Raw genomic sequence first — 27,724 nt, forward strand, 5'->3', positions numbered from 1 at the left:
TGTATTTTAACTTCATTAATTTAAAGATCGAAACAAAACAAAATAATAGTATTAAGAAAAATTTAAAATATTAGCAATCATGTACAATTTTGCTAATATTTAAAAACACAGTAAAAAATTGGGTATAAAAGTATATTTAAGGTCAGTCTGAGCTAAAAAATAAAAGCTTCTTTCCATGATTTTTATAATTTAATCATTAAAACTTAATTTCTCAATTAATTTTAATTAAGTGTTTTTCTAAATTGGGTTAGGGATAATGGGTTAGATTAAAAAAATACAAAAAAAAGCTTTCAGAAAATTTTCTGACCCACGTTTTTAACTTTTTTTAGTTCATACTGACCTTAAATATACTTTCCCAATTTTTTTAACTGTGGTTTTAAATACTAGCAAAATTGTACATAACTGCTAATTACTTGCTAACATATTAAAGTTTTTTTTAACACTATTTTTTTGTTTTGTTGCGATCTTTAAATTAATGAAGTTAAAATAAATTTTTATAGTGAACAAAAAAAAACTGCTGAAAAGAAACTTTTCCTGGTATAAAGTTTTAAGGCAACTTTAACCTTAAGAATTTGTAAAACTTTTTAATAAATTTCATCCACTAGTACTAATTTATTTAAACTGATGTTGCCAAGAGTTTATTACAGCTATCTTCCTGAAAAATATTTGAAATAAAAAAAGTCTTTTGAAAAGATATGAACAATTTAAGCATATTTATTTTCAATAGTTCACGATTAATATAACATTCAGTAGTTATCTGTTTTAATTAATTGTATGAATTTTTTCATTTGCTTAAATTACTTTTATACTACTATTTTAAAACTTGTTAGTATTTCAAGTAAATATGAGGGTGATAACACTTGTTGTTTATTGAACAACAAAAAAAGCACTCAAAAATTTTTTTTAGGACCTGTTGTACAAAAAACCTTTCAGTTATAGATTCATAAATTACTGATTCAGTTTGAAGTCTTGTCCAGGACAGAATATCAAATATAGCTATAGCAAATTAAATTTCAATAAAAATCAAGATTTAAAAAGGAAATAGTGTGGTGCTTATGGTAGGCTATGTTTCCATGATAAATTTGGAAAGCAATGGGTTTAAAATTAGTACTTACAATTGAAAAAATAATTTAATGTTATTAATAAAAGATTCAACTAATTTTCAATTATACTTAATTTTTATATTGTGTAATTTTGATTAAATCCAAAATAATGTTTACTAAATAAGTGAGGTGTAGCTCAATAAATAAAAAAAATTTCTCCACGCAAGTTCATTGACCATAGCTGTTGGTTTTCATACTTTTCATTCATTTTAATATAAAGCAATGATTTATTTTTTAGTAACATAAAAATCCTATCATTATAAGTTTTTTTTAAACTATAAAAAAAAAAATTAAATTTACAAATATTTAATTTAATTAAACTTTATTTACCTTTAAATTACATAATTTATCAAATAAAATTTTATTTGGAGTTTATTGTTTTATTTAAAATAGAACTCAAATAGGTTAAATGAAATATCTAATTTACATCTTTGTTCAGTTTTAGTATATTAACTTATATTGTACAAAAAAAGTTTCCTAAAATTAAGCTATTTAAGAACAGTTATTTTTATAATATAATTTATACTGTTGAAACACATCAAAACTGGAAAACACAATATTATTCAAAAATATAAATGGAAGGTGAGTTATCTGTATTATAATAGTTTGTTCAAGACTAAAGTTCTGATTTTTTACTTATTTTTTTTACACGACATGCTTTATAGTAGTTATTTTGGTCAAAATTTTCTATTTTAAATAAAATTATTTGTAAATATTTTACTACTATTACACAAATTAAAATAAATAGTTATCAAAGATAAAAATACCAAATTTCATACTCTTTTGGTTTATTTCAGGTAATAGTTCAGATTTTACAAGTAGAACAAAAGAATTATGGTTAGTACTTTTTTTAATGCTTATAATATTTGTGTTTAGTTAGTTTGATTTTTATAAATTTCTCTTCTTTTACGTTATAACAATTTTAAATCATCTTTTTAATAGTTTTAAAAACTGTTCAACTTTTTGTTATCCACATCATTACTTTATCTAAAACATTATATTTCCATTACTTTATAATATACATTATACAACTTATAAGATGTTTTTGTTATTTAGCAAACTATTCACTACAACTCTTAGTAAGTTCCTTAACATTTATTTTTGACGTAAAAATATTTTTAAATAGTACTATTATTGTAAAATAGATAAGTTATTATCAATTAAGTAAAAGTTTTTAATTACTTTTGTTACTAGTTTTACATAAATTTTTAAACCATTTTTCTAAATTTATTTAAAACAACTGTGCTTATTTGTTATACACAATGGAATAAGTAAACATGAACTAATATTAAAAATTAAAATAGTTAAAGTTGCATATTATACTTTCAATGAAATATAACATTCTTTACAAAGATTAAAATAACAAAACTAGTCATTGATTTATTTTTAAATAAAGTGCTTAAAATTTACTAAACAGAAAAGTTATTGTTATTTCTATGCAAGTTATGCGTGGCTTTAGTTGAGCCAAATGGGGCTGGACTGAAAATAATGATTATGAATTTAAAACATTGTATAAAATATATTTGTATCCCTTTTTATTAGAAAAATTACTATAGCCTAAAATTTAATCAACTTATCTTTTCAAATTAATTAAGTAACTGGTAGTATAACAAAATTTGTCAGACTTTTAAAAATAGCCTTCTAAAGTATTTTTTCCATGCTTTTTTTTAAGTAAAGATATTTCTTGAACTTTAAAAACAGGTAAACAAAACTCATATTTTACTAATTTTTGTGAACAGCTTGGAGAATGTGCTTTGTGAATGTTAATTATTAAGTTCTTATATTTACCATGTTAAACTTAATTTATCTAATTTTATGTTATTTATCTTAAATTGTACAATTACAGTTCTCAACTTATCTATATATAAAAAGAATACTTTACTGATTTGAGATTTTGTTTATACATGGTTTATTATAACACATTGCTATGCTCAGTGGAACTCTTAAATTATAAATTAATTCTTAAATGTAATTAAAATAAATAAGTAGAACATATTATAATCCAAAAACAAAACTATAAAATAAAATTTTATTACCTTATAAAGTAAAATAATTAAAATAGTTAAAATAAAATATGGGTAAATGAAATTATATGTAAAATTTAAACTTTTTAAACTGTAAAGGATAAATTATCATATTTATAGCTACTAAGTTGACATTAGATCTTGATTTTACAAACATTACTTTTTAAACAATTATTGACTTTATGAGAAGTTTTTGCACTGTAGTATTTAAATGTAAAATGAATTAAAAACTTTTGAAGAACTTAGTTAGTTAAACAATTATTAAAATATGTTTGTAATTTATAAACTTTAACTAAAATAAATAGTATACTTGCTGAGTTTAAATTATAATTTTGGAATTAACTTTAAATAAATTTTGTTAAATGCAACATGAAGAAAAAATTATTACACTATTAAAATCATAGGAAATATATAAATAAAAATATTTTTATTTCTAATAAAAATATAATTATTACACAAAACTATTTTAAGTGTTTTGAAATTAATTTTTGACAAAACAAAAATTTGAATATACTTAAATGAGTTTAAAAATTACTTAATTTATTAGACATTAATATGTTGTTATATTTTTCAACATGGGAATTAATTACGAACTCAACTCAGGTTCGAACCTGCTCAATCTGACCAGGAATTGAATAATTTGTTAGTAAGCTTGGATAGTGATGGGGAAGAAGAGCTTAATTTTGAAGATGCTGAGCTAAAAGTTTATTGTTTTTTGATTTTCTACTACTTAAAAAACTTTTTTATTAGAAATACTGTAATTAGTCGTAGCTACATTTAAACAGTGTTTTTGTTTTACTAAATCAATAATAAATCTTAAGACAAGTAAATTTGACAACTAAAGTTTTTTTTAAACTACTGTTTTTAATATGTTTATTATATATTTATATAGCTTTACTGAAAATATATCCACTTTTTATTATTTTTAAATACTAAAGAAAGCTAAATATTTATAAAAAAAAATTTGAAGTTCCAAAAAATTAAACAAGAAACTGAATATTAAGTCTTTTTTTTATTTAAATTTTTATTATAAATACTTCTACAGCTATCTTATTTTTTAAGAAATATGTTATACAATCAATACACTTTTAGTATATGCAATTAAAAATCAAAATACTTTTTTAAATTATGTATTGCTTACTTTTAAATTATATTTGAGTTTTTAGAGTAGCGTTTTTATTCTTAATTGTTTTTGTGATTAATAGTTAGAAAATTGTTGTTTCTTGTTATTTCTTATTTATGTAGTCTTGCTTTTTATTATGTTTAGGTTTTCAACTAATAAATTTGTATAAACCTATTTCAAATTACCAGGCTCAAGTTAATTCAATGTTCGAAGATTTTAAGACATGTCAAACAACAGACGAGTATTTGGACTCTTTTGAACAAACTGTTCGCCATGATGTCCTGCTTATTGGTTCCTTATCTGCTGAACAAGTTGAACTGCACGAAAAGGCATTGAAGGAAAATAGAATTAAGCAACAAGAATTAGAGGTTTAAATTAGTTAACTAAAAAATATGTATGTATGCTTTTTAAAAGTTCTGAATGTATATTATAATAATATAAGTACAATATATAGTTTTGTACTTCATAAAACATTTTAGAAACTATCTTATGTGATAAAGCAATAATTTATTATTTTAGTACAATTGATTGTTATATTAAAGCTAATTAGAGTGTATGCTATTTTCGAGTAGGATATAAATACATCAGTTTCTATTAGTACTTAATTTATACACTTGACAGTTTAATTTAAAAAATGTTTTGCAAAATATCCTTACAAGTTATGTTGGTTTGGAAAATTTTGTTTTGGACATGTAAATATTTTTTTAGTTCAACGTATATGAACTGTAACACTTATATGATATTTATACATAAAAAAAAAACTAAAATATCAAAATTAATATGTTTTTTCTAATTCTTTAAAATAGTATATGGGTTTTATTCTAATTATACATATTATTTGTTTACTTCATCCTTAAAAGAATGGTACAATAGTTCACTACTTATAAGCAATAATTTATTTTACGCTAACTAAATTAAAAACATTTGTTTATCTTCACAAATAAACATATTTTTTGTCGAGTAGTACTTTTCAAAATTTGATAAGTTTTGGTAAAACATTTACAACTACTTTGTAATTGTAGGTTTGCATAACCGTATTAATTTAATATATAGATGCTATCTAAGCAAAAACGAGAACAAGTCTTGGCTCTTTTAGTTGATTCGGCTAAAAAGCGTCTAACAGAACAATTAAAAGAAAGAAATAAGTCTATTTTAAACAAGGAATACATGTTGAAACAACAGGAAAAAATATTACAAGTTAGTAAAAATTTTACTAAAAAGTTATTGATTAATAATTTAAGATCTATTAACTACCTACTATATTAAGTTTTATATACAGCGAATTTTTATATCATGTATGTATAGTATTTTTTGTCTTTCATTGAAATAAAAACTTGCTTCAGCCATAAAACTAAATTTTATCATTAAGAGTGATCTACAAAAAGCCTTCAATCAAGCAGAGAGTGAACTTTTCAGATTTTTAGAGCAACGTAAAGCAGAGATCCAAGCTTTTTATGGAATTTTAGACTCTGCAGATTCTCAGTATGGTGGAAGTAAAGGTTTAAATACTTTTTTCTTAATTAGCAGTTCAAAAATATTAGTAAAAAAGTAGTGAAATACTGTATTGAAATTTAATTACTTGATTTTCAAATAAGCTACCAGTATTAGAAGTTATCTGAATTTAATTTTTGTAAATGTAATTAGCTTCAGTATATAGACTTTTTTAATTGTTATTAAAGTGTTGTTATATTATATAAGTTTAAGTAAAAACTTTAAGTTAATTACTTAGTAATACATGTTTATAAAAACTTAGTCTAAGCTCAACCTTTTTTTTTACAGAATTGCGTTTAGTCAGTTACAGTCAGTGTTTTTGATCAAATGGTCAATAATTTTTAAAAAGTTTGTGTTTTTTACAAAATGTTTTGATCTTAGTCTTTTATTTTAAATTATCTCTGACATTAAGTTAAGAGAGAAGCAAAGCTACGGAACAAGTCAAAACCATAAGTAGTGAAATAATAAAAGATCAAAATATTTAAGTTTATTTGTAAAAGGTACAAATGTGCGTAAGTAAGAAGACAGCAGAGTGAAAAAAAGTTTTATCAAAGACAGTTTTTTGTTAGTAGTTTTTTTTTTTGGGTTTTGATTGCAACTCCTTGATGTAGTTAGTTTAAATTTTTAATAAGTTCAGCTGAAGTAATGTTTACTTTTAAAAAATTGTTTACTAAAATCGTGTGATATACCTCCAAAAACGTGTTGTTTGAAATATTTACATGAAATTATTTTAATGTTTACCTTCTAAATACTCCTCAGTATTCTATATATAATAAATTACCTGTGTTGTCATTAAGACAAGAAATAAATTGTAGTTTAGTAGCTAAAACAAATAAATAGAACACTTATTGCGCTTCACTGACCAAATATGTTATTTTCTTCACATTAAATCACATATTCTTCTGGTTAATGCTAAAATACCTTAATAATTCTTTAAACTTTGAAATATTTTAATTAGGTATCCATTTATTAATGAGTCCCGTTTTTTTTTTGGTTTTAGATGTTTGTAGTTTTAAATTTTATTTGTTTAACTTAAAACACCAGTTAAGTATGAGTAGCTGTTAAATTTGCACGAGCGTACACAATTGCACGAGAGGACAAAATTGCACAAGTGCACAAAATTGCACGAAGATATTTTTGCACGAAGGGTCTTTTTTGCACGAAGAGTCTTTTTTGCACGAGCAGACAATTTTTCACGGAAACATTTTTGCACGGGTTAATTGTTTTTAAATTTTTTAATAATTTTATTTTTTTTACTATCAACGTTACCTCTAACCCAGGGGTCGGCAGGCAGTTGGTGGTCGCGGGCCAAATTTCAAGTTTCCAAAAATTTCGCGGGCCGCAGTTTTAGTTTTAGTGATAATCTTTTGGTTTTAGTTTTAGTCACACTAGAGAAAAGTTTTACTTTTATTTACCTTATCATTTTAAATGACATTTAGCTATACATAGAATGCCTATTTAAATTAACCGTTATTAGAATAAGATTTACATTGACTAATAAACTTAAGTGTTAAAAAACAATGTACTTTCATAAGCACTTAATAAGTTAAACTTAATACTTTTGTGATTTTACTTACAACCTAACTCTCTATAAAAACCAAACTTGAAAGACAATTTATGGGTTACTTTTATATATTTGTTATATTATCTACCCCTTTTTTCATATATCTAAGAATATTTACTTCAAAACAAAGTTTTTGCGTGTTAAATAGTTTACATCAGTTAGAAAATTTAGTAGTTAGTTAACTTAATAAAATTAATACCTGTTTGCACTCCAGTAAGCTAGAACAAATTCTTTAACATAACTAATTCTCGAATACATACATAAAGTATCTTATTAGTAACTAGTCTTTTACATGGTTGCCACTTAAAAAACAAAAGTGTCTGAGTTGTATTAAACCAGCCTAAGTTTATTAAAAGTTGAAAAAGCTAATAGATAGTTGTTAATCAAGCCTAAATACCTAGTAAAAATATCATCATCAAAAAGTGATGATCACAAAGTGTAAGAAAACAAGAAAAAACTACAATTAGTTAAATACTTTACAGTCATAAAAACTATTCTGGGAATTAAAAGATTTCTTTAAAGTGTTAGAAATAAAAGCTTCACATACACCTGAGTTATCAAGCTTTTAAAATATCATGTTTGTGTAGCAACCCAGTTAAAACAAAGTTCACAACATAAAGAAATAACGAAGGTTATTAACAGTATATAAATTACATGCCAATAAAATATAAGTCAGCTGGAATGGACAATTAAGTTTCTAAACAATTTTTAAAAAAGTATAAAACTTTGTTGAGTCATTAGCGAAATAGAAAAACTTATTTTTTACTAAGCATTGAAGCAATTCTTTATCTGCAATAGAATATTGCATTTAAAAATATTAGTAAATATATAAGACGAGCAACAAAAGTAAAAAAAAACGTTAGTTAGGAGTTATTGCGAGAAACGATAGAAAAACAAATAACCAAAGTCAGTTCCAACAAAGCACATGATTATCTTCAGTAACTACAAAATGATCAGATAAAAATTGTTAAGGCAAGTTATAAAGTAGCAAAATTTATTATTTAAAATGAGATACCGTTTAAAATTGAACATTTTTTTTAAAGAATTTATATTGGCAGTAATGAAAAACTTTTGTTTTTTTCTTCAACGACAATAAAAAGTCGTATTTAGGAAATGCATTAAGGTTATACAGTCGCATAAATCAAATTATGACTTTAATCAATCTGTTAACATAAGATCACTGATAGAAAAACTATTACTCTTCTAAGAATTCTTATAAAAGATGTTTTTACTGACTTTGACATTTTAGCAGAATTTCTTGGTTTAGTTCCAACACGAAGCACAACAATCGGTAAAATTTTACAAGTTAAGGTGCAATGCACCAATACAAAGTTTTTGGAAGTACAGTACCTTCTTTTATTTTTAGTATAACGTTTAATTAAAGTTTAAAAAAATGTCTTAAAAAATATACCAATAATAAAACACACTGTTAAGCTACTTTAATATATTTTTTATTAAGAAATGTTTATTTGCTAAATTTTTTGTGTCAAATCGAAATTTCATTACTTTAAATGTAAAAATTTTTTGAAATTCCAGGTTTTTTCAAAAATTCTCAAAATCTAGTTTTTTTCCAGAGTTTTTAAGCATAAATTTTTAAGTTTAAAGCTTTTCCGGGATTAAGATATTTGGCGACACTGATTGTTCACACTTAAATGTACACAATAATATAAATAATATTTTGAATTATATCAGCTGCAAGACTTCAAATTTAATATATATTATAACTCAAACTAACACTGTGGGTTGAGCAAAAATTACATCATATGTTTAATTTGCCACTCTTTCAAGCAAAAAAGCCAGCCTGAGTCAACAAAAACATTCCTGATATTTTTGTATACAAAAAGCAATTCTAACCGAAAACTTATAAAATGACTTAGTTGGCCTGAGATTTGAAGTCTTCAGATGTGATAGTCGGAGTGTGTGTCAATGTTTAGTTGTTTAATTGCTTGAATTTGAACTATTTTGATTAACAATGTACAAATTTGATAAATTTACCATCCCTAAATTTAGTCTATATTAAATAGGTAGCTCCAAAAAACAGCAATTGTGTATTGATATGCAAGGCATAAAAATTAACTTAGTTTGACAAAAACAATGTTTAAAAAATGAAAATGTATACCTAACAAAAACTATATTAATTTATATCATATATATTGTTTTAAATGTGTCTGTACAAATTTAGATATTACATGCAGAAACAACAAAGTTAGAAAACTATGCATAAACTAAACTTAAACTAACTAAAGTATTAAATAAAAAGTGGTTTAAAATATGAGCATCTTTTTAAGTTGGTGTGCATATAAATTAACCTAAGTGCAAAGATAACTTCTAAAAAATTAAAATGCGTCAAAACAAAAATTAAATAAACATTATTTCTTTTTACTGTGTTTTTTTTTTTAATGTTTTTACACTAAAATATAACATTTACAAATAAAAAATCTATAAAAGAAACTTAGGTAAAAAAAAAATGAAAAAGAATTTCTAAGCTATAAAGAAATGACACTTTAGTTAATTACTTTGCATTACTTTTGTACAAAATGGAAAACATTTGCATTTAGTTTATTTAATAAATAGGTATTATATAACTACCTTATTAAATTCAAGAACTCTTTACACTCTTTTTTCAGATAATTACTTGCTGTTGTAAAAAATAAGTTATTATGAAACTGAGAAAAAAAAAACCTGTTAGAATGCTAATCTGTCTTTTTCACATTTTTAAACTAAAGAAGTAATTTCTTCTAATTGTTTTTAAATGTTATACAGAGACTTTAAATTAAGCTAATCAAATTGAATCGAATTACCGAAACAAATTTAACTTGAAATATATTTTTGCTCAGCGGGCCACATTTACATGCTCGCGGGCCACAAAATTTTCTTTCGCGGGCCGCATTCCATTCAAAAAAATAACGCGCTCGCGGGCCGCAGATTTACCCTTCGCGGGCCGCAATTGGCCCGCGGGCCGCAGTTTGCCGACCCCTGCTCTAACCCTTACTATCGGTCGATAAGTTTTTTTATTTTATTTTTTATTTTTAATATACTTTTTTCATATTAAATTTTATTAGTCGTTTTTTTATTTTTAATATCACTGTTACCCCTAACCCCTACCCTCGGTTAGTAACTTTTTATTTGTTTTTTATTTATTAAATTATCTTTTAGTTTTATTTTCTGTTTTTATTTTAGTTTTTATTTTTTCCTGCTTTTTATAATTCTCGTGCAAAAATGTAACTCGTACAAAATTGACCCTTAGAGCAATTTTGTTCTCGTGCAATTTAGTCCCCTCGTGTAATTTATTAACCTCGTGAAATTTTGTCTTTGTGCAATTTAGACCCGTTCCCGTTAAATATATTTAAACTTATTTTCAACTTATTAAAATATAAGTAATGATTAAATTCAGATTTTTATTATAGTCTATAGAACTATCAGTATTAGCCTTTTATTATAAAAAGGTTTTAGCTATTTTTAAGAATAATTTATTTAGTTAACACTTTTTAAATGTATTTATGTGATTATTTGTTACGTAATTATTGTTTATCAAAAACTGTTATTTAGCTAAAATAACTTTTATTTAATTTTTTTATCAAATAAATTTGATCTTTTATGTTATTTCTGGGTAGGAAGTTGTACAGGAAATTAAATTTAAGTAGTATAAAGGTTACCAACACAAGTTAAGTATGTTGATATTTAAATACAACATAAATTTTTTCAACGAATTTTACATTTAATGTATATTTTTTTCGTTTTCATATTCAATAGAAAATCAAGATTAAAATTATTTCAATTTCAATTTGTTGCTTCATTGGCAAAAGCTCATACTTGCTGCTGCAAACGTTATGAGTCTGATGCTGTATGTGATAGAATTTCTTGTTTTATACTACATTAGACATCAATGAGGGTGTCATGTTGCAACATGTATATAAGCTTTTAAAAGTTAAAAATATTTCAAACAGCAAGATAGCAAATTGCTAACCAGGTATATAAGACTTGAATGTGAAAACAAACTTTACTTTTCGTTTAAAATTTCTAAGTTTTTATTCTGACTTTGTTTTAAGTAGGATAAATAGTTATTTTTATATTAATTCATAAATTAAAACAAGGGTGGTTTTAATTCTACTTTTTTTCTTACCTTATAACAATTAAATATTTTTGTACATTTTTTATTCTAATCTTTTTATATTTTTTGTAATGATGAGTTTCAGTTTTTGATTAGAGAATTCTAATTAAGCATGTTTGTTTTTTTTTAAACTATTTCTGTTAAAGTTTCTATCAAATTAGGTTTTGAAAAGTTCTAACTTATACTTAGTTTAAATTGTACTAATTGAAAAAAAGCATACAGTTTTATGTAAGAAAAAAAGTTAAGCATTTACCTCAAATGGTTTAACACTTAAAAGATGCATATTTTGTTTATTTTTATACTTTATCAATTCGTAATTTGTCATGTATGTTAACAAATTTAAGTTTGTTCAAAGATATAAGTCGCAACAATTTCCAAAGACGACTTAATTAGTCGTTTTTGAATAGTTTTTTATTTATTTAGAATTATTAGCTTTAAATGTAGATTTTAAAGTACTTTTTTGATAGTTTTTATTATTTTTTATATTAGTAACTTGTATTTTTCTAGCAGATATTTAAAAAAATATGAAAACTTTAGCAAAGTTAGTTTCGAGTTTTGTTCTTGGTAAATTAAGTGTTGGTGATCAAGTGCTACAAGGTTTTTTCCAAAAAAGTTTTGCTAACACAGAAAGTAAATGGGATTTTGATTATGCCTTAAAAATTAGAGATGTTAAGGACTTTGAAAGTTCAAAAAAAGCATTTAAAACACTTTATCTTATTTGCTTACCAGATATTAAATTAAACTCTAAAGACGAACAAGGTATGGAAAATTTGAAGTTAGATGATTGCAATGCTCTAATTTCTAGTCTGTTTGACAGCTATATTCCTAGTGAACCAGACATTTACAAACCAAGCTTCTTTCAATTGAAGGATATTAAAAACAAAGTAAAAAGTTTAAATGAAATGTTAACTTATAATCACCCATATCCATCTAGCCCTGAAATTAGGCTTTTAACGCCCTACCATACAAAAAAAGACGCAGTTTACTACAACATATTTCGCACTTACTCAGAGACAAAGCTACAGCAGTATGGTAGAGCTGAGGCGCTTTTTAGACAAGAAGCGGCGTGCATGGAAGAGTCTAAGATCATAATCGGTCCCCCCGCAACGATAGCTTACATTTTCACCAGAATGATGCAATACCCCGCTGAAAGTTGGTGCCGGTTTCAGTTTCCACATTGCAGTCTCACGACATTAAAGGTTTATGACTCTGGTTTTGTAAGAGCATGCGGAGTTGGGGAAACATTTAAATTGAAAAGAGATGATGTGGATATTGGTGACTGTGTTACCTTCCAAGAGTTTAAGGAAAGACCAAGGAAAATATGAACTTTTACTTTTTGTTTTGACAGTCAGAAATTTGTTTAAACATTTTTGAAGAGTATTTCTTAGTTAGAAAAAGTTGATAAACTAACAAGATATAAAAACTTTAGAACTTATAGTTTTATTTATATGATTTTATATAAGTTTTAGTTTAGTGTAAGCTTCAAGTAATATTCGGACTGATATTTGTTTTTTAACTAGTGATTTTTTTAACATATTTGTTTTAAATGTAATATATTTTGATGTATTAATTAAATGCATATTAATTGTAACATTTGTAACAGAATTTCAGTATTTTTCTATTTAAATATAAATACACAACAATAATTATTCATGCTATGAGCAGACGTTTAAATTAGTTCTGATCAAAATGAATGCATTGAAAATATTTGTTTGTGGCACCACTGGCTTGTGTTTTTTAAATCAAAATAATCACAAAACGTTTAGTGCAAATCGTAAAACTGGCGATCACCGTAAACAAAATGTTAAAGTCGGGAAGTTTGATACACTAAACCCAAACTTGCACCTAGTTGTGTTACCTCAGTTTTCCAGAGACAAAGACGGTGTATGGCTTACCGAAACTGGTTTGAAGCAAATAGAAACCATAAAAACTTCAATTTTTGATGCTATTGGCTCAAAACTAAATAACACCCTCTTCATCTTTCCCGAACTTAATGGAGTAAAAACTGTTGAAGTAAAGGACATTAAAGACACTTTTGAAATCGATTTAAGCGTAACTTCTTCTTTTTTAGGTTTCAACGAACCATTTTTATCTTGGCCAATAACAATTTTAGGGGAGCCTTACTATCAGCAAGAGCAAGTAGAAAACATGGAAGGCTCACCTACTCTTTTTCAACAATGGGCTAGAGTAGAGGCCGCGTTTCGATCTTTGCTTTCACTCAATGAAAGTGAAAGCAAGGTCATTGTAGCGCCTCCAGCATCCATCTCCTATATACTCTGTCGTGTATTGAAGCTCCCCCCTGAAAGCTGGGCGTTATTCAGTTTCGCACATGGCAGCATAACTAGCCTGCGAGTGCACAAAAACGGTGACGTCAAAGTTGTTGGCCTTGGTCAGACTAAAAGTTTTGTACCAGACGATGAGGAAGCATGCTTAACTTTTCAGGCAACTGAGACTGTAAAGCTGAAAACAGTTGAATCAGAAGAATCAAGCAAAACTGAAGAAAAAATACAAATTGATAAAAGTTTAGAGGAAGACAGTAGTAATACACAAGCTTCTGACGAACTTGGTGGATACTACTAGGGTTATAAAGAATAGAAACTACTAAATTTGTTTTATGTTACAAAAATCAAATAAACATTGTTTATTTAAGTATTTATTTATTGTTTTTTAGACCAAGAGTATATTTTTTAAGAAAATAATTGTTCTGAAAGAAGAAGTTTTTTAAGGTTAGTTCTGGATTTAAGAGCAAGCGTTCTAATACAATTTACAATTAATTTCTGAGATTGAATTAGTATTTACATTAAAATAAATATTTAAAGTTTTTTTTTTCATGAGTAAAAGTAACATACTTTTTAAGGGTTTTATAAGAGTAGTTAAAAAATATTCTGACAAAATAATTTATTCTGTAGGTGTTGAGTTATGATTTGAAATATCAAAGTATCTTAACCAAGTACTAAGTTTTTACATCAAGAGGTTTAAAAAAGCTTTATACAATTATAACTTATAAGTCAAGTAAGTAATTCACAATTTTGAGCTACTAAACTTAATACAAAGTTTAAACATAACATATACGAAACTAAAAAATTACACAACTATGGTTGTCAAATATTTAATTAGAATTTTTGTTTCAGAAAAGAATTTAGAAAGTTAATGAATTAATTCTTTGTTTAAAATTTCGAATATATACTAAAAGTATATGTGTATATTGTTATATAACCTCAATAAAACCCTTCGAATGTTTTGGTTTATGTATAATAATTTCGCATAGTTTAAACTGTCTTTTTTTTTTGGTTTAAACTATTTAAATTTGAAGTTTGTTAAATCATTTTTGATAAATACAGTTTAATTTTTGCCAAAATTTTGAAACAGTGTAAAGTACTAAAACTATTATAAACGTACTTTATTATGAAAAAGTTGCTTAATTTTCTAATCATAAGTTTTTAAGGTACAAATTTACTTGTCTACTTTTGTTTCAACACTTTTTTTTGATTAACTTAATATGTATGATGTGATTATTTAAAGTTTTTTGCTATAACTTCAATTATTGTATTTATAGGAAGAAGATGGAGAGTTGAGTGGACGAAAACCCCACAGCCGGTACAAATTAACATAAATTGTATCAGAGGAGTTAAAGACAAACTTCCTAGTGGTCGGTATTCTGTAATGGTGTCTTTGTATGACCAGTAAGTTTGCTTTGCACTTATATTTTTTAGATGATATATTCTACATTTGAACAGCTTTTTGAAATATGGCAACTAGTTTTGTTATAAAATTTAAATTCTAGAACACTTAGGCTACTTTACCATAGTAAATTAATATTTTTATAAAGACTACATCTTGAAAAATATGTGAAACTAATTTTTGCGACATGGCTTTGGTACGCGGTCGCCGAATTGTAGCCCGCGAGCTTGTTTTTTTTATAAATGTGATGTGGCCTGTGGAAGGTAATGCTTCCCTCAAGCATGTAAATCTGCCCTGCGAAAGAAAGTTTTGAAACTTACACTAGACGTCTAGGGTTTGAAATGAAGAACAAAAAAATATTATTTATAATTTACGGGAAATTTTAAACTTACATTAGATATTTCGAAGTCTGTTATAAAAACTAAAACTGCGGCCCGCGAATATTTTGGTTTTTTAAATTTGGTTTGTGACCAATAAATGCATGCCGACCCCTGGTTTTGGTAAACATCAATTAATTACAAGCAAGATTTTTGAATATTTAAGTTTAAAGTAGTTTTAGCAGCTAATAATAAAAAGTAAACATAATAGAAAATTTGTGTAACAGTACATCGTTTCAAAACTTTTGTATCTATCTCATTTATGAATGTGATTAGTCCGTAAAAAGACCTAGCTTTTTTGTTATCTTTTTACAGTTTTTATGTACGTTTTTTGTACTATGAATTTATTGTCGGGTAAGCATCATCATCAAATTTAATAACTCTAATAATTTCAATAGTAAAGTCCAAATTTAATAACTTCATTAAAGACTATCAGTATATTCATAATGTTTTATTGCTGTTACTTATTTAAGTCGTTTAACTAGTGATGCTTTATAGATAAGTACTTCTCTACTAATGAAAGCCATAAAGTGCAAAACAAGAAACAAAAAATATAATAAATTATATAATACATATAAAAATTAGATATAAACAATGAACTTCACCGCACGATCTACAACAACAGCATCCGAGACAATCCTACGACCGGTTTTGTCCTTATTAGGACTCATCAGGCAGGAATAGTCGCGAGAAACCGCTGTGGTGATCTAACCAAGCGGGCTTAAGTACGAAGTACTGAAGCGACCGTTTGTGGGTAAAGTCCAAAAAATTGACGAACTGTAAAAATCGAAAATTGAATTTTAAAACTGATAAAACGAGCGTGGAGAGTAAAATCTCACATTAAGCTGACAATGTCTAAGACGTTGAGCTGTGAAGATTTGCCTGCGTCAATTTTTTGGACTTTACCCACAAACGGTAGCTTCAGTACTTCGTACTTAAGCCCGCTTGGTTAGATCACAACAGCGGTTTCTCGCGACTATTCCTGCCTGATGAGTCCTAATAAGGACGAAACCGGTCGTAGGATTGTCTCGGATGCTGTTGTTGTAGACCGTGCGGTGAAGTTCATTGTTTATATTCGATGGCATAAAACATCTCAACTTGTTGACGATGGCCGAAATAAATACTGGCTAAAAAATATAAAAAATAGGAATAGTAGATGTATAAATTCATATAATATAACATTAATTAAAAAATATGTTGTTGATCTTGTAGAATACAGGAAAGCAATATAGCATGGTTGGATTAATTTCAAGTGACTGCATCGAAAGTTTTAGTTTTTCTAACTTGAACTTAACATAAAGGTTTTGTCATACTTTTCAATCATCAGACCACAGACTTTAACTCGCTGGTCCGGGTCTAAGTCTATTGAAAGCTTTTTGCTTAATGATCGAATTTGTATGATCAAACCTTATGTTAACTTGAGCTTGTCTCACGGCACACGTAAGTTCTGGCTTTAGCCTGATAGAATTTTGTCGATGTTTTCTTTGTTCTTACTGAAAAAATAAACTTGTATTGTTTTTTTTTAGAAACCCTTTTTTCTGTATAAAGTAGTACTAAAGTTGTCACATTTTAAAGCACCACACTCACTTATACAGTTATATATATTTATTTTTTTAAGTTTCAAAAAGGTGCACCTGAACAATGTGTGTAAAATTGTTATATAGTAAATATTCAAAAATTTTATTAATTTTTTTAAATGAAAAAACATTTAAATTTTTTTTCTCTTAAACAGTTGTGAAAATGCGAATGTGATTTAAATTTTTTTTAATATTTAAAATATGGTTTTTTGTATTTGTTTGTACTTGTTTCTACAAATGCGAACATTTTTGAAAGTTTTTTTTTACTAAACAATTAAAAATATAATTACAGCTTTTATATAATGTTAACTTTTACTAAATAAATAAAACAAAACTGTAATAATGCATATCACTAGTGACTTGAATAATCATTAACAAAGAAAAGTTATGATAGTATAAAAGTATTATGAAACTAATAATGTAAAATAAAAAAAAAGAAATGCGAGTGAGGCGAGAAAAGTTAAAAAAGTATATAATAGCAATATTTTTTTTTAAATAATTTTTTACTAGCCTATAAAATAGGCTAATTTGTCGGTCAGTATTCTTAAGTAAATAAAAACATAAACACAAGGTAAAATGCACACAAATTATATAAAAAAAGTTTAATAACGTATTTTTATATTACATTTAAATTTAATGTTGTTACAAACACTTAGAAAAGTTAGTAATATTATGTTAGACGTTTTCAACTATGCTTGTACGTTTGATTTTCATTAATTACATTCAGATAAATATTAACTCTTCTCAATATAAAATTCCGTAATAAACTTTATAAAAAGCTAAAACGTTTAAAAAACCTTATAAAATTACAAAGTTTGAAAACATTAGTAGTAAATAACTCAAACCTAACTTTATAAAAAAAAAATGAATGTGGTTCTATATTTTTGTTATTAAATAATTTTTTTAAATCAAAATTAAATATGTATAAGAGTTAATTATAAATTAACAAAAATTACTTACAGTTTTAATATGTTTATAATTTTTATTTTAGCTTAGTTAGTATATAGTATTTGCGCTAGATTATATATAAATTAAAAAACTCACAGTAAAACTTTGTTGTGCTTTGAAATACTACGATTTTTCAATGTTGTAAATGTTTCACTTGGTTTTAGGAGTTTTTATATAAATAATACTGTTTAAAAAATACTTTGATGTTAATTAATAACATTTCGTATTATTCTTAAATCAATCATACTTGACTAAAAGTAATGTTAAAGCGAATTTAACAACAAAAAAATACTCGCAGGTTAGGAGGTCACCCACTGAAATGGAGCAAGCTTCGAGGTCAACAGTGGAGCGGGAGCACCTTACCCGTTTTCCACAATGGTCAGTTCAACTGTCAGGAAGTAACCGTCGACCAAAACTTGTTCACCGTTTTACCTTCCCAGTGGTATATCAACCCGGGCATGGTGCTCGTGTTTGAAATATTTCTACTGAGAGGAGAGAAAAGCCCCCTCGACCGAGTAGTGGCTTGGGGTTTGTTTGGTGTTGTTTTTTACGATGTCACGTTGGTTGCGATTGTGCTTAAAACAACATTAAGTTAGATACAATGAGTTAAGAAATTTTATTGCTTTGTTGCTTATGTGCACAATATTTTTTTAAAATACGTTACACTACTTGGTGAAATTGTTATGACATAAGAGTTGTAAGATATTTTATCTAACAAATAGTTTATTTATATTTTAAGTATTATTGAAAAAGAACGTTAATGACTAAAGCTACAAAATATTAAAGAAATCTTGTTATTAGGTTGCTTTCCCGTGTGCAATAAAAACTTTGAAATAATAAGAGGAAAGTTCAAGTTGCCGTTATTACGAGGTTTTATTGATGATCGAATTACAAAACATTCAACCATTGAAAGAATTTTATCGAGTGATGTTGATCACTGGCTTGCTAACTTGTATATTGATGTAATTTTTTTTTATAAAGAGTTAAATGAACAGATACTTAATATTTAAACTTTTGTACTATTCATGTTTGTCAAACATAAGTATATTGATATAAGTTTTTTAACAAAAGCGCACAAAAAAATGTTTGCGATTTATTTAAACTTATAAAAAAAATCCTAAATAATGTTCTGAACTGTTTATAAACGTTTACTTTAATGATGTTTATTGAAAAATAACGCGTAAGTTTTTAATTAGTTTGCAGGTTTCAAACCTTGCTTGAAACTTACTCATAAATTGTATAAATAAAACAATAAACTGTACATTATTTAATCTATACTTTTTGTTTTTATTGACAGTTCTTTAATATTTATCTAGTGTTTTATGATAATTGTAAATTGGTTAAGTAAGTTTGGTTACAAAATAACTTTTATTAAAACAAAACAAACATTTAACATTACAGGTTACTCGCTTACCAAGATACTTATCCGGTCAGAAAGAACACGAAGTCGAGCTCCAATTTTCTTCAGCGATGATCAGCTTTCCTGATCGATTGAAAGACGACCAGGTAGCTGCCGATGGAGAAAAACTACCCGACTATCATTCTGAGACTAGTAGTCAAGTTACTCCGTCTAGCCGTGAAAGTTTGTGTGATATTTCAGTAAAAGTACATTGAGTTTTAATAATTTCGAGTGATATTTGTTTTAGGTAGAGATACAGATTCGTTGAGCTTACAAAGTCATAAGTCGTTTCATGTAAAAACGTCAGAAAAAAACGCAGAATATGAAGAGTACACAAAGAAAAAAAACTTGTTTGATGTCGACGAAAAAAATAAAATGAGTTTAAAATACAAAGTTTGCCACTTGTTTTAGATAATAGTATTATTAAATAAAACTACTCTGTATTTAAGTTAATAATTGAGATTTAAATAATTTCGTTAGTTTGTCAACAACTTTTAAATATTTGAAATTGAAAAACTGTGCCACGCAAACAAAATAACTAAAAATTGTAATCATTTTAATTAAAAAGTTATGTATACTCAAGTTTTTATAAATAATGTGCACAGAGCTTGTCGGAACAATACGCTTCAGTCAAGCAGATTAGCGATGTCCCGAAGAAAAATGTTTTGCCAGTCAGATTAACTCATGCCGAGCAATTAAACTTGCATACTGCGTCTGTCAGACCGAAAAGCTCACTTTCTAAATTAAAACGGTCGTCCAACCAAAATGCTGAGTAAGAATTATTTACTTTCTTTAAAATAAGTTTATTAAAATCTTAGTTTTAGTGTCTAAAAAATAGCTATAGTTAGATTAGATAAGTCTGTAATGAAGTGAATTTAAATTGTGGAGAAACTGTTTTAAAATTTGAAAAATTAATAGTAAATTTTACCAAAAAGTTAATGAAAAATAAGTCTAACTTTACGATGCTTCTACTGTTTTTTAAACATCTTGGTCTACAAAAGTTTATTAAATTTGATTATAGTTGTAAAACTACTCAAATGATAACATAAAAGTTTACAGCCAATTACATAACAAACAATAATTTTTTTAAACGTGACGAACAGGTTCCTTGGTCGCATGTTGGTCGCAGACGCTGGTTTTTCCCAATGGAAAAAGCCAGTGTTTTGGATTGGAGTATTTATAATGAGCGTGTTGTGGTTTCTCCGTTTGTATATTCACTATTGCGGTCAATGGCTTTTGCTCCAAGTGAGAAAAAATTACCTGCGTTTATCTCAGATTAATAATATAACATGTAATTTGTTGTGTTTGTCGAACTTTTATTTTTGTCAAGAGTTCCACTTGAACTTGAACAAAGAAGTTTTGGCTTTTCACACTTGAATTTTGACTTTCTCTTTGCAATGATGGGGTTTAAATGTTTTAATGGTACTTATCGAAAGTATACAACTAAAAATTATAGTAGATTAATATTACTTGTTACCTGTTAAGAAAGTTTTATTATTTTTCTAATTTAATAAATTTGTACATATATAATCACAATACAAACATCGATATTTTGAATTATGGCAATAGCTTTGTATAACAAACTAAAAACTAGATATTTACAAAGCTTAGAATGCTCAATCAGTTATTAAGTATAACCTATTCTAGTTATCTGTATTTTTTGAAATATTAATACTAAGTAAAATAACTAGAATGTAGTTTGATATATGTTTTATAATCTATCATATAAAATTAGTTCACAAAAATTATTTTCTGCTCACAATAGTTTTTTGAAGAAATATACTAGTTTGCACATAAGCAAATTTTCCATCGAAAAGTTATATTTTGTTAGTTATTTGCTTTAAACCATTTAAAAAACATTATTTTATCATAACTAGAAAATTACTTTGAGTCAGTTTTAATTTTAAACTAACACAATAAAAGTCTAAACATTTTTAAAGTAAGTTTTTAATTTGACTATTCGCTTTTTCTTAAAGCTCTTTAAGCGTTACTTACAAACTTTTTCTTAGCATAAGAGTCAGAGTGTTTTACGTGATATCAATCAACTACTAAAATAAAACTTAATTTTTATTTAGTTTAATGTGCTAAACAGTAAGAACTAAACAATAAGTTAGTAACTAAACAGTAGACTTTACTTCGGAAAGGTTGAAGGTTTTTTTGAATTAAGAAAAATAAAAATTTCAGCTTAAAATTTTTAATAATCTTCTGTAAATTTGTAAATACACTGAGTGTAGTAGAATAATTCTTAAGGCAAAGATTAAGAATAAAACATACATTAAACAGTTAGTAGTTTGAAATTGATAAATTTTACATGAATTTTTCAGTTATAACAGCTTTTTTTTAAGTTAAGTGCACCAATTTTATGAATGCTACAAACTATATCTATTTCTCTAAGTTTCAAAATAAAAATAACAGTAACTGTGATTGCGGTTTGAAACTTATAATAAAATTTTACCTGCTAACTTTTATCGGTAAGTTGTACTAGTTTTTTTTATAATACTTGATTTTATCAATTCCATAAATGTGATAGTATTATATGTGATAGTATTCAATTGTAATTTTTTAAGGCAATCGGTATTCCAGTAAGTTCTTTCAATTTTCAACCTTACACCGTCGATTTGAACTATCAAGCAGATTTGCTGAGCACCGCGGAAGAAATAGCCGTCATTGTTATGGGACCTTTCAGTAATATATTGTTTCAAGTTAGTCAAAGATAATTAAGATATTAATTGCTTGAATTATTTAACTTTAACAAATTATTTTACATAGTTTTAAAAAGTTTGTGTAAAAAAAAAGAAAAAATGTTAGTAAAATTTTTATATGCTTCAAATGAGGTATCGTGTATTTAGCTATGTAATTTATCGTCACACGTAGTTTTACAAACGAGGAGACTAAACAAACAAAACTTCTGTGTAGCTTACGTATATTCCTTGTGTTTTAAGATTTACCAAAACAGTTGTTTTGTTTGTTTTAGTTAATTAAACATGAATTGAATTTATACTATTGAATTTTATACAATTATTAAAACAAGTAAATGAAAATACAGTGTAAAAAAAACACTTTTAAAGTTTTACGATATGAGAAATAAAGGAGATACAAACTTATAAGTTAGTAAAAAGTATAAATTATAAGTTAGGTGTATTATTCTGTATTATTTACAAGTATCATTATTTATTAAAAAATATTGCTTGCATACTATAATTTCACTAATAGATGTTTATTTCGCTTGCAGATGTTCTTTGTGTTGATATTTTGGATGTGTCACGTGATATTTGGTGAACTGCCCCTTATCGTGTCCAAGACCATCTTGCTTTTTTGCATATGGACAATAGTTGATCCAATCATGATATTGATAGTGGACAGTTGTCTGCAGCGTTACCTTGACGAACCAACACAACCGATTGGCGACGCATTCAAACTATATTGGCACTTCTACAGAATCGAAGGCAATCGTCTTTTTATTACTTTCAATAAATATCACAGTTAAAATTTTACTACAGTGTTTTTTACTTTTGTACTTTATTATAACCTTTAGGTGTTTATAGTTATATAATAGAAGAGTAAGTGTTTATTAGTAGATATACAATACAAATTATTAATTTAAGATAATAATTGACAACAGGTTCTGGAGTGGTGGGCATACCTCTTACAATTTTTTTATACGCAGTCATTATTTTTACATCGCTTGTTTTCACCTACATTTACTTCCTTAAACTACATAACAATGGCAGAATACAAGATGTTTACCATAGGTTTTAAACTTTAAAAAATTTATAACACAGTTTTTATAAAAGTGAAGGAAATATTTTAACTAAGTAAAAGTTACAATTTTATTCTAACTGTAGTATGAAAATTTTTTAAACTTTTAATTTTGCTAATTTACAACAAATTATCCAAGTTTAAGGTGTTGCATCGTTACAATTTAAAGCAATTTAAGTTTTTTTTTCATCTTTTATAAGTTATAATACAAAATAATTTTTCAAACAAATTTACATACTGAAAACCAACAAACTTAGTTTTTAAAATTAAAAAGTTTTTAATTTTTGACTTCAGAATAAGTTTTTGAAAGTAATCTTTTGTAATGTTGATACAGTTTAATAGTATAGTGTACAAGTACGATAGCATGTATAACTATAAATATTATATATTTATTTAGTTTGACAAAATAATTAAAACTAATAAAAAAACCGGTTTGTTATTTAAAAAACAATTTTTTGCTTGGTTATTTTTTTCAATTTTTATTTTTCAAAGAACTATTTAACTGGTTTAAATTAAAGATAAATTTTAATATAATTTTCAGGATCCTATAGATAAAAAAAAAGTTTTTAGAAAACAAAAATTTAATTTATTTAAGAAACTGAGTTAGTTTGTGTTTTATCATTTATTATTTTAAAACACAACTGTCTTCTCATTAAATTGTTTTGATAAGTATAGTTCAAAACTGTAAACTTTTTTCTTTTGATGTTTCACAAAGAAAGGATCTATAAACGTTTAGAATGCGTAGATACATATTTATGAGATACTTTTTTAGATATTTAGATCTTTAAAACATTTGAATGTAATTTTTATTACTTTTGGATAAAAAACATACTTTAATTTTTTTAAATACTTTTTTTTATCCTTCAACTGAAATTACTTTAGTTAATTGATAGTACCAGCTAAAATGCTAAACTTAGCTCAAACATGCAGATTACACGCATCGGAGGAGGAGTTATTCACTCCGCATGACATGGAGTTGAGCAACGAGCAACTCTCCTTCATCATCAACAAGTGTGAAATGTGGAGGGGGAACGAAGGAGAAAGGAGAAAAGTTTCAACATTTTTTTTCTTACAATAGAATTTTCATTATAAAATATCTACATTTTGCGCAATGTTTCGTTTTAGAAGTTTTTATTTGTTTAATTACATTCAAAATATAAATTTTTAGTAACTAATGCTTTTTTAAAATCATATCTTTATAATAAATTTATTGCAATTTAACATTAATTTTAAGCTGTTATATGTGGACGGAGGGAATAGTTCTTTCTCTTCATATTTTATTTTTAATAATTATTATTATTTTTTTAATTCTGTGAGTATCAAGACTTTCAGAAAGATTTTAGTTCAGACATTTTACTTTTCGATAAAATTTAAGATTTAAGATATAATTTATAACCAAGTGAACATCTTTTATACTTGTAAAATCAGCTGTTGGTCTTTTTTTTTTTTTTTAACTTTAAAAAAACTCATTGCATACAAATTTATTAAAGTTAAACAATTTGATAAAAATAAGTCATGAAACTACAAGCCTTTTACTTAACATCAAAAGCTATTTAAAATGTAGCCAATTTTGATCTTTTAAAAAGTATAAGTTACTAAAAAAACTGAAACAACTTTATTATTAAGTTATACTTTGTATGTGTATTTTTTTCTCAATAAGCCACTGTATTCCTTTTTTTAGAAATTGTTTTATTTGAAACATAATTTTCAAAAACTTTATTATAAGTTTAAATATAAACAACAGTCATAGTTTATATCTGAAAATAACTTTTTTTGTACTTATAGTATACTAAATTTGGGTTCATTCTAAGTATTTTTTTTGTTGATAAAAATAGTATGCAGAAACCAGCTTTTTTGTAAGCTCTTTTATATTGCCTTTTAGTTTATTGTAGATAAAATACACATATAAATTTGTAAAATACGCTCCAAAAACTTTGTAATTTTAATTTAAGATACATGTAACATATTCAAACTTTTAAGACATGTGTGTATGATTATATATGGGATGAACAAAGTGAAGGAAATGAAATAAACAGAGAAGTCACTCGACATATCACAATTCACACCCTGCATTTAGACGGAATGCGGCAGTTGTACAGACATTTCCTTGTACTACCGGGTAAATTTTATTTTAGTGGAGTTTTAAAATTAAGTTAAATAGTTTGTTTTTAAAGTGTTGAATTAATAAAAATATTTATATTAGTTGAATATTACTTATACATTTAAAATTTAAATACATATATATATATATACATTATGTTTTGTGCTGTAATGTGATTAATTTTTTTTGAATTATGTAATTTTTTATTACTTAAGATCTCTTTTATTTAAAATTAAACATTATGACATTTAACAAATCTATTTGAATAATTTTGATCGTGTAAGAGTTTTCAGTCTGCAGAGTTTTTAGTATATTTTCACTAAGTTTTTTAGCTATTTCTGTCAAAAATATAATATGATTCATTTATTGAAACATATTTTAGTTGTTGTTTTTAATGCAGATGGTGCAATAGTTGAAGTATTTGATGAAATGAAATTACCGTCTAATTCAAGTCCAGATATCGAAACAGAACTCCTAAAAAAGGGAGGAAAAGTTATGTTTAATAATTAAAATTGTCATCTTTTACATTATTTTCTAACGATAATGAACTCATGACGTTATATCTCTGTGAATTAGAACTATTGTTCATCTCAAACACTGTGCTAAACTAAATGCTTAGTTTTAGTTTTAAAATGTAGAATTTTTGCTTGCTTTTGGAATAATTAATTTTTTGTTTGTTTAATTTTAGTTAATTATGCATTCATGACCGGTTCCAGCATTTTTGAATAATTTTTAACAATATTTCACTGTGTTTGCAGTATTTCATTACTGCCAGATTTTGCTAGTAGCTGATTTTTAATAACTCCACTGTTGTTGCGATTTACTTCACCTTTCGTTTTTTCACCGTTCGAATTTGAAAATTATGTATATTTACTTTGATTCTGTTAACTTCACAAAAATTATAAACACTTTTAGTTTTGTATATTCTGTGTATCTTATCCTAGTAGAAGTTTTTTTTAATGTAAAAACTGATTTAGTTATGATCTTTTATAACTTTAAGATACTCATTACTAAAAATTTTCTTAGCTGTTAGTGTAAAAACTCGAACCTTAAAAAAAAATCTTGTTTAGATATTAATATATATATATTAAACACATATATAAAACATCCCCGTATCACTTGTATAAAGCTGCACTTTTTAATTTATGTATATAATTTTGTTGTTTGCAATATTGACACAGTTTAAATAAATTAGGCAAAAATGTTTGTTTTATTTTTAGGAGTAAGAAAAAACTACAACTTAAATACAAATAAATGTATTTTAAATTAGAAGAAGTCGTTTATTTATAATATGTAGAATACAAATTATAAAATTTAACTGAGGAATTAAACTTACAAATGAAATAAACGTATACTACAAGATTTATAATTTATCTAAGCATAAAAGTCACAAAATTAGTCTTGTATTAGTCAATGTTTTATAAAAACCGGAAACCTTTAGGGGCATAATTTTTTGTCCGTACATGTTCTTAATATTTCTTAAATAAATAAAACAGATATCTTTTAAGTTGTAGCAACATGATGATTTAGAAAGTAAAATTACTAAAAACTATTTAAATTTTAGTTAATTAAAACCGAAAAACATTTTTTTTGATAAATCTGCCGATGTCTTTAAAGAATTTAACATAATTAAGTTTATTATTTTAACTTTCATCAAAATATTTTGTAGTAAAAATTAAATCTTAAATATAAAGCATTTAACTTAGAGTTATGTTTAAAACTTAATTAAACTTCAAGAATAAATGTGTATGACTAAAAATTTGTTGATAGTACTTTATTTATGACATAATAAAAAATACTTGTAATATATGATTTCGTTTGTGAAGTTATAAATTCATATTTTAATGAAAAGAAAAACTTCAATAACTTAAATAAAGTTAAAATTAATCTAGTATTGTAGATAAAAGTTAAAGTTGGAATAAACTACAAAAAATTGTTTGCTGTATGAAAGTCAGAAACTGTAAAATTAATTGAATAATTTTACAAAGAAGTTTAATTAAAAATTTAAATTTGTGAAGATATTGTAATAAAGTTTAAATTTCAAATAGTTTAAGCGTTGTTATTTTATATGAGAATGGTTAATTCTGTTTGTATTGTTTGAAACAGATTTAGAAAAATATTAATCTTGAGTGAATTTTTTAAATTCAATTTTATTAACTACCTATTTTTTTACAAACCTCACATTTAAAAGTGTTTTAGCTTCTTGTATGTTGCAATATCAAAGCCCTTCTGATTAGCCAAAGCTATATTTTTGTTTATTTTAAGTTTTTATTAAAAACTATAATTGTTATGTGTTTGGGGAAAGTGGATTAGGGGTAACGGTTTGAATTTAACCTTTTTAGTAAAATGGATTACGGATAGAGTTTTAAATGTAAATGATGTGCTGGTATATTAATACCTTATCTCATTTGCATAATACTATGAGTGATTTTATGAAAAACCTTACTACTGCAGCTGAGCCTTTAG

The 27,724-nt window shown here is 25.5% G+C and overlaps 1 protein-coding gene across 1 annotated transcript; it reads left to right on the plus strand.

The window, feature by feature from the left end:
* Positions 1 to 1,596: 1,596 nt before the first annotated feature.
* Positions 1,597 to 26,300, plus strand: LOC145848462 (uncharacterized). Its single transcript, XM_082953931.1, has 19 exons — positions 1,597 to 1,685; positions 1,901 to 1,940; positions 3,731 to 3,830; positions 4,439 to 4,618; positions 5,304 to 5,447; positions 5,620 to 5,749; positions 14,973 to 15,099; positions 18,298 to 18,527; positions 18,801 to 18,961; positions 19,401 to 19,581; positions 19,646 to 19,791; positions 20,004 to 20,170; positions 20,502 to 20,643; positions 21,966 to 22,100; positions 22,631 to 22,844; positions 23,021 to 23,150; positions 24,088 to 24,208; positions 25,138 to 25,276; positions 25,659 to 26,300. Exons 1-19 carry the CDS (start codon positions 1,679 to 1,681, stop codon positions 25,766 to 25,768), a joined length of 2,604 nt encoding a protein of 867 aa, XP_082810057.1. The 5' UTR covers positions 1,597 to 1,678; the 3' UTR covers positions 25,769 to 26,300.
* The last annotated feature ends 1,424 nt before the right edge of the window (positions 26,301 to 27,724 follow it).

This window comes from Thalia democratica, chromosome 1, assembly GCF_965202585.1.
Source record: "Thalia democratica chromosome 1, ktThaDemo2.hap1.1, whole genome shotgun sequence".
NCBI classification, from domain to species: domain Eukaryota; kingdom Metazoa; phylum Chordata; class Thaliacea; order Salpida; family Salpidae; genus Thalia; species Thalia democratica.

Bases quoted from the DNA above. Each gene is read 5' to 3' on its own strand.
- LOC145848462 (XM_082953931.1), top strand. The intron at 4,619-5,303 runs GTTTAAATTAGT...TTTAATATATAG, and splicing joins TTAAGCAACAAGAATTAGAG to ATGCTATCTAAGCAAAAACG. The intron at 18,962-19,400 runs GTAATTTTTTTT...TTAACATTACAG, and splicing joins TTGCTAACTTGTATATTGAT to GTTACTCGCTTACCAAGATA.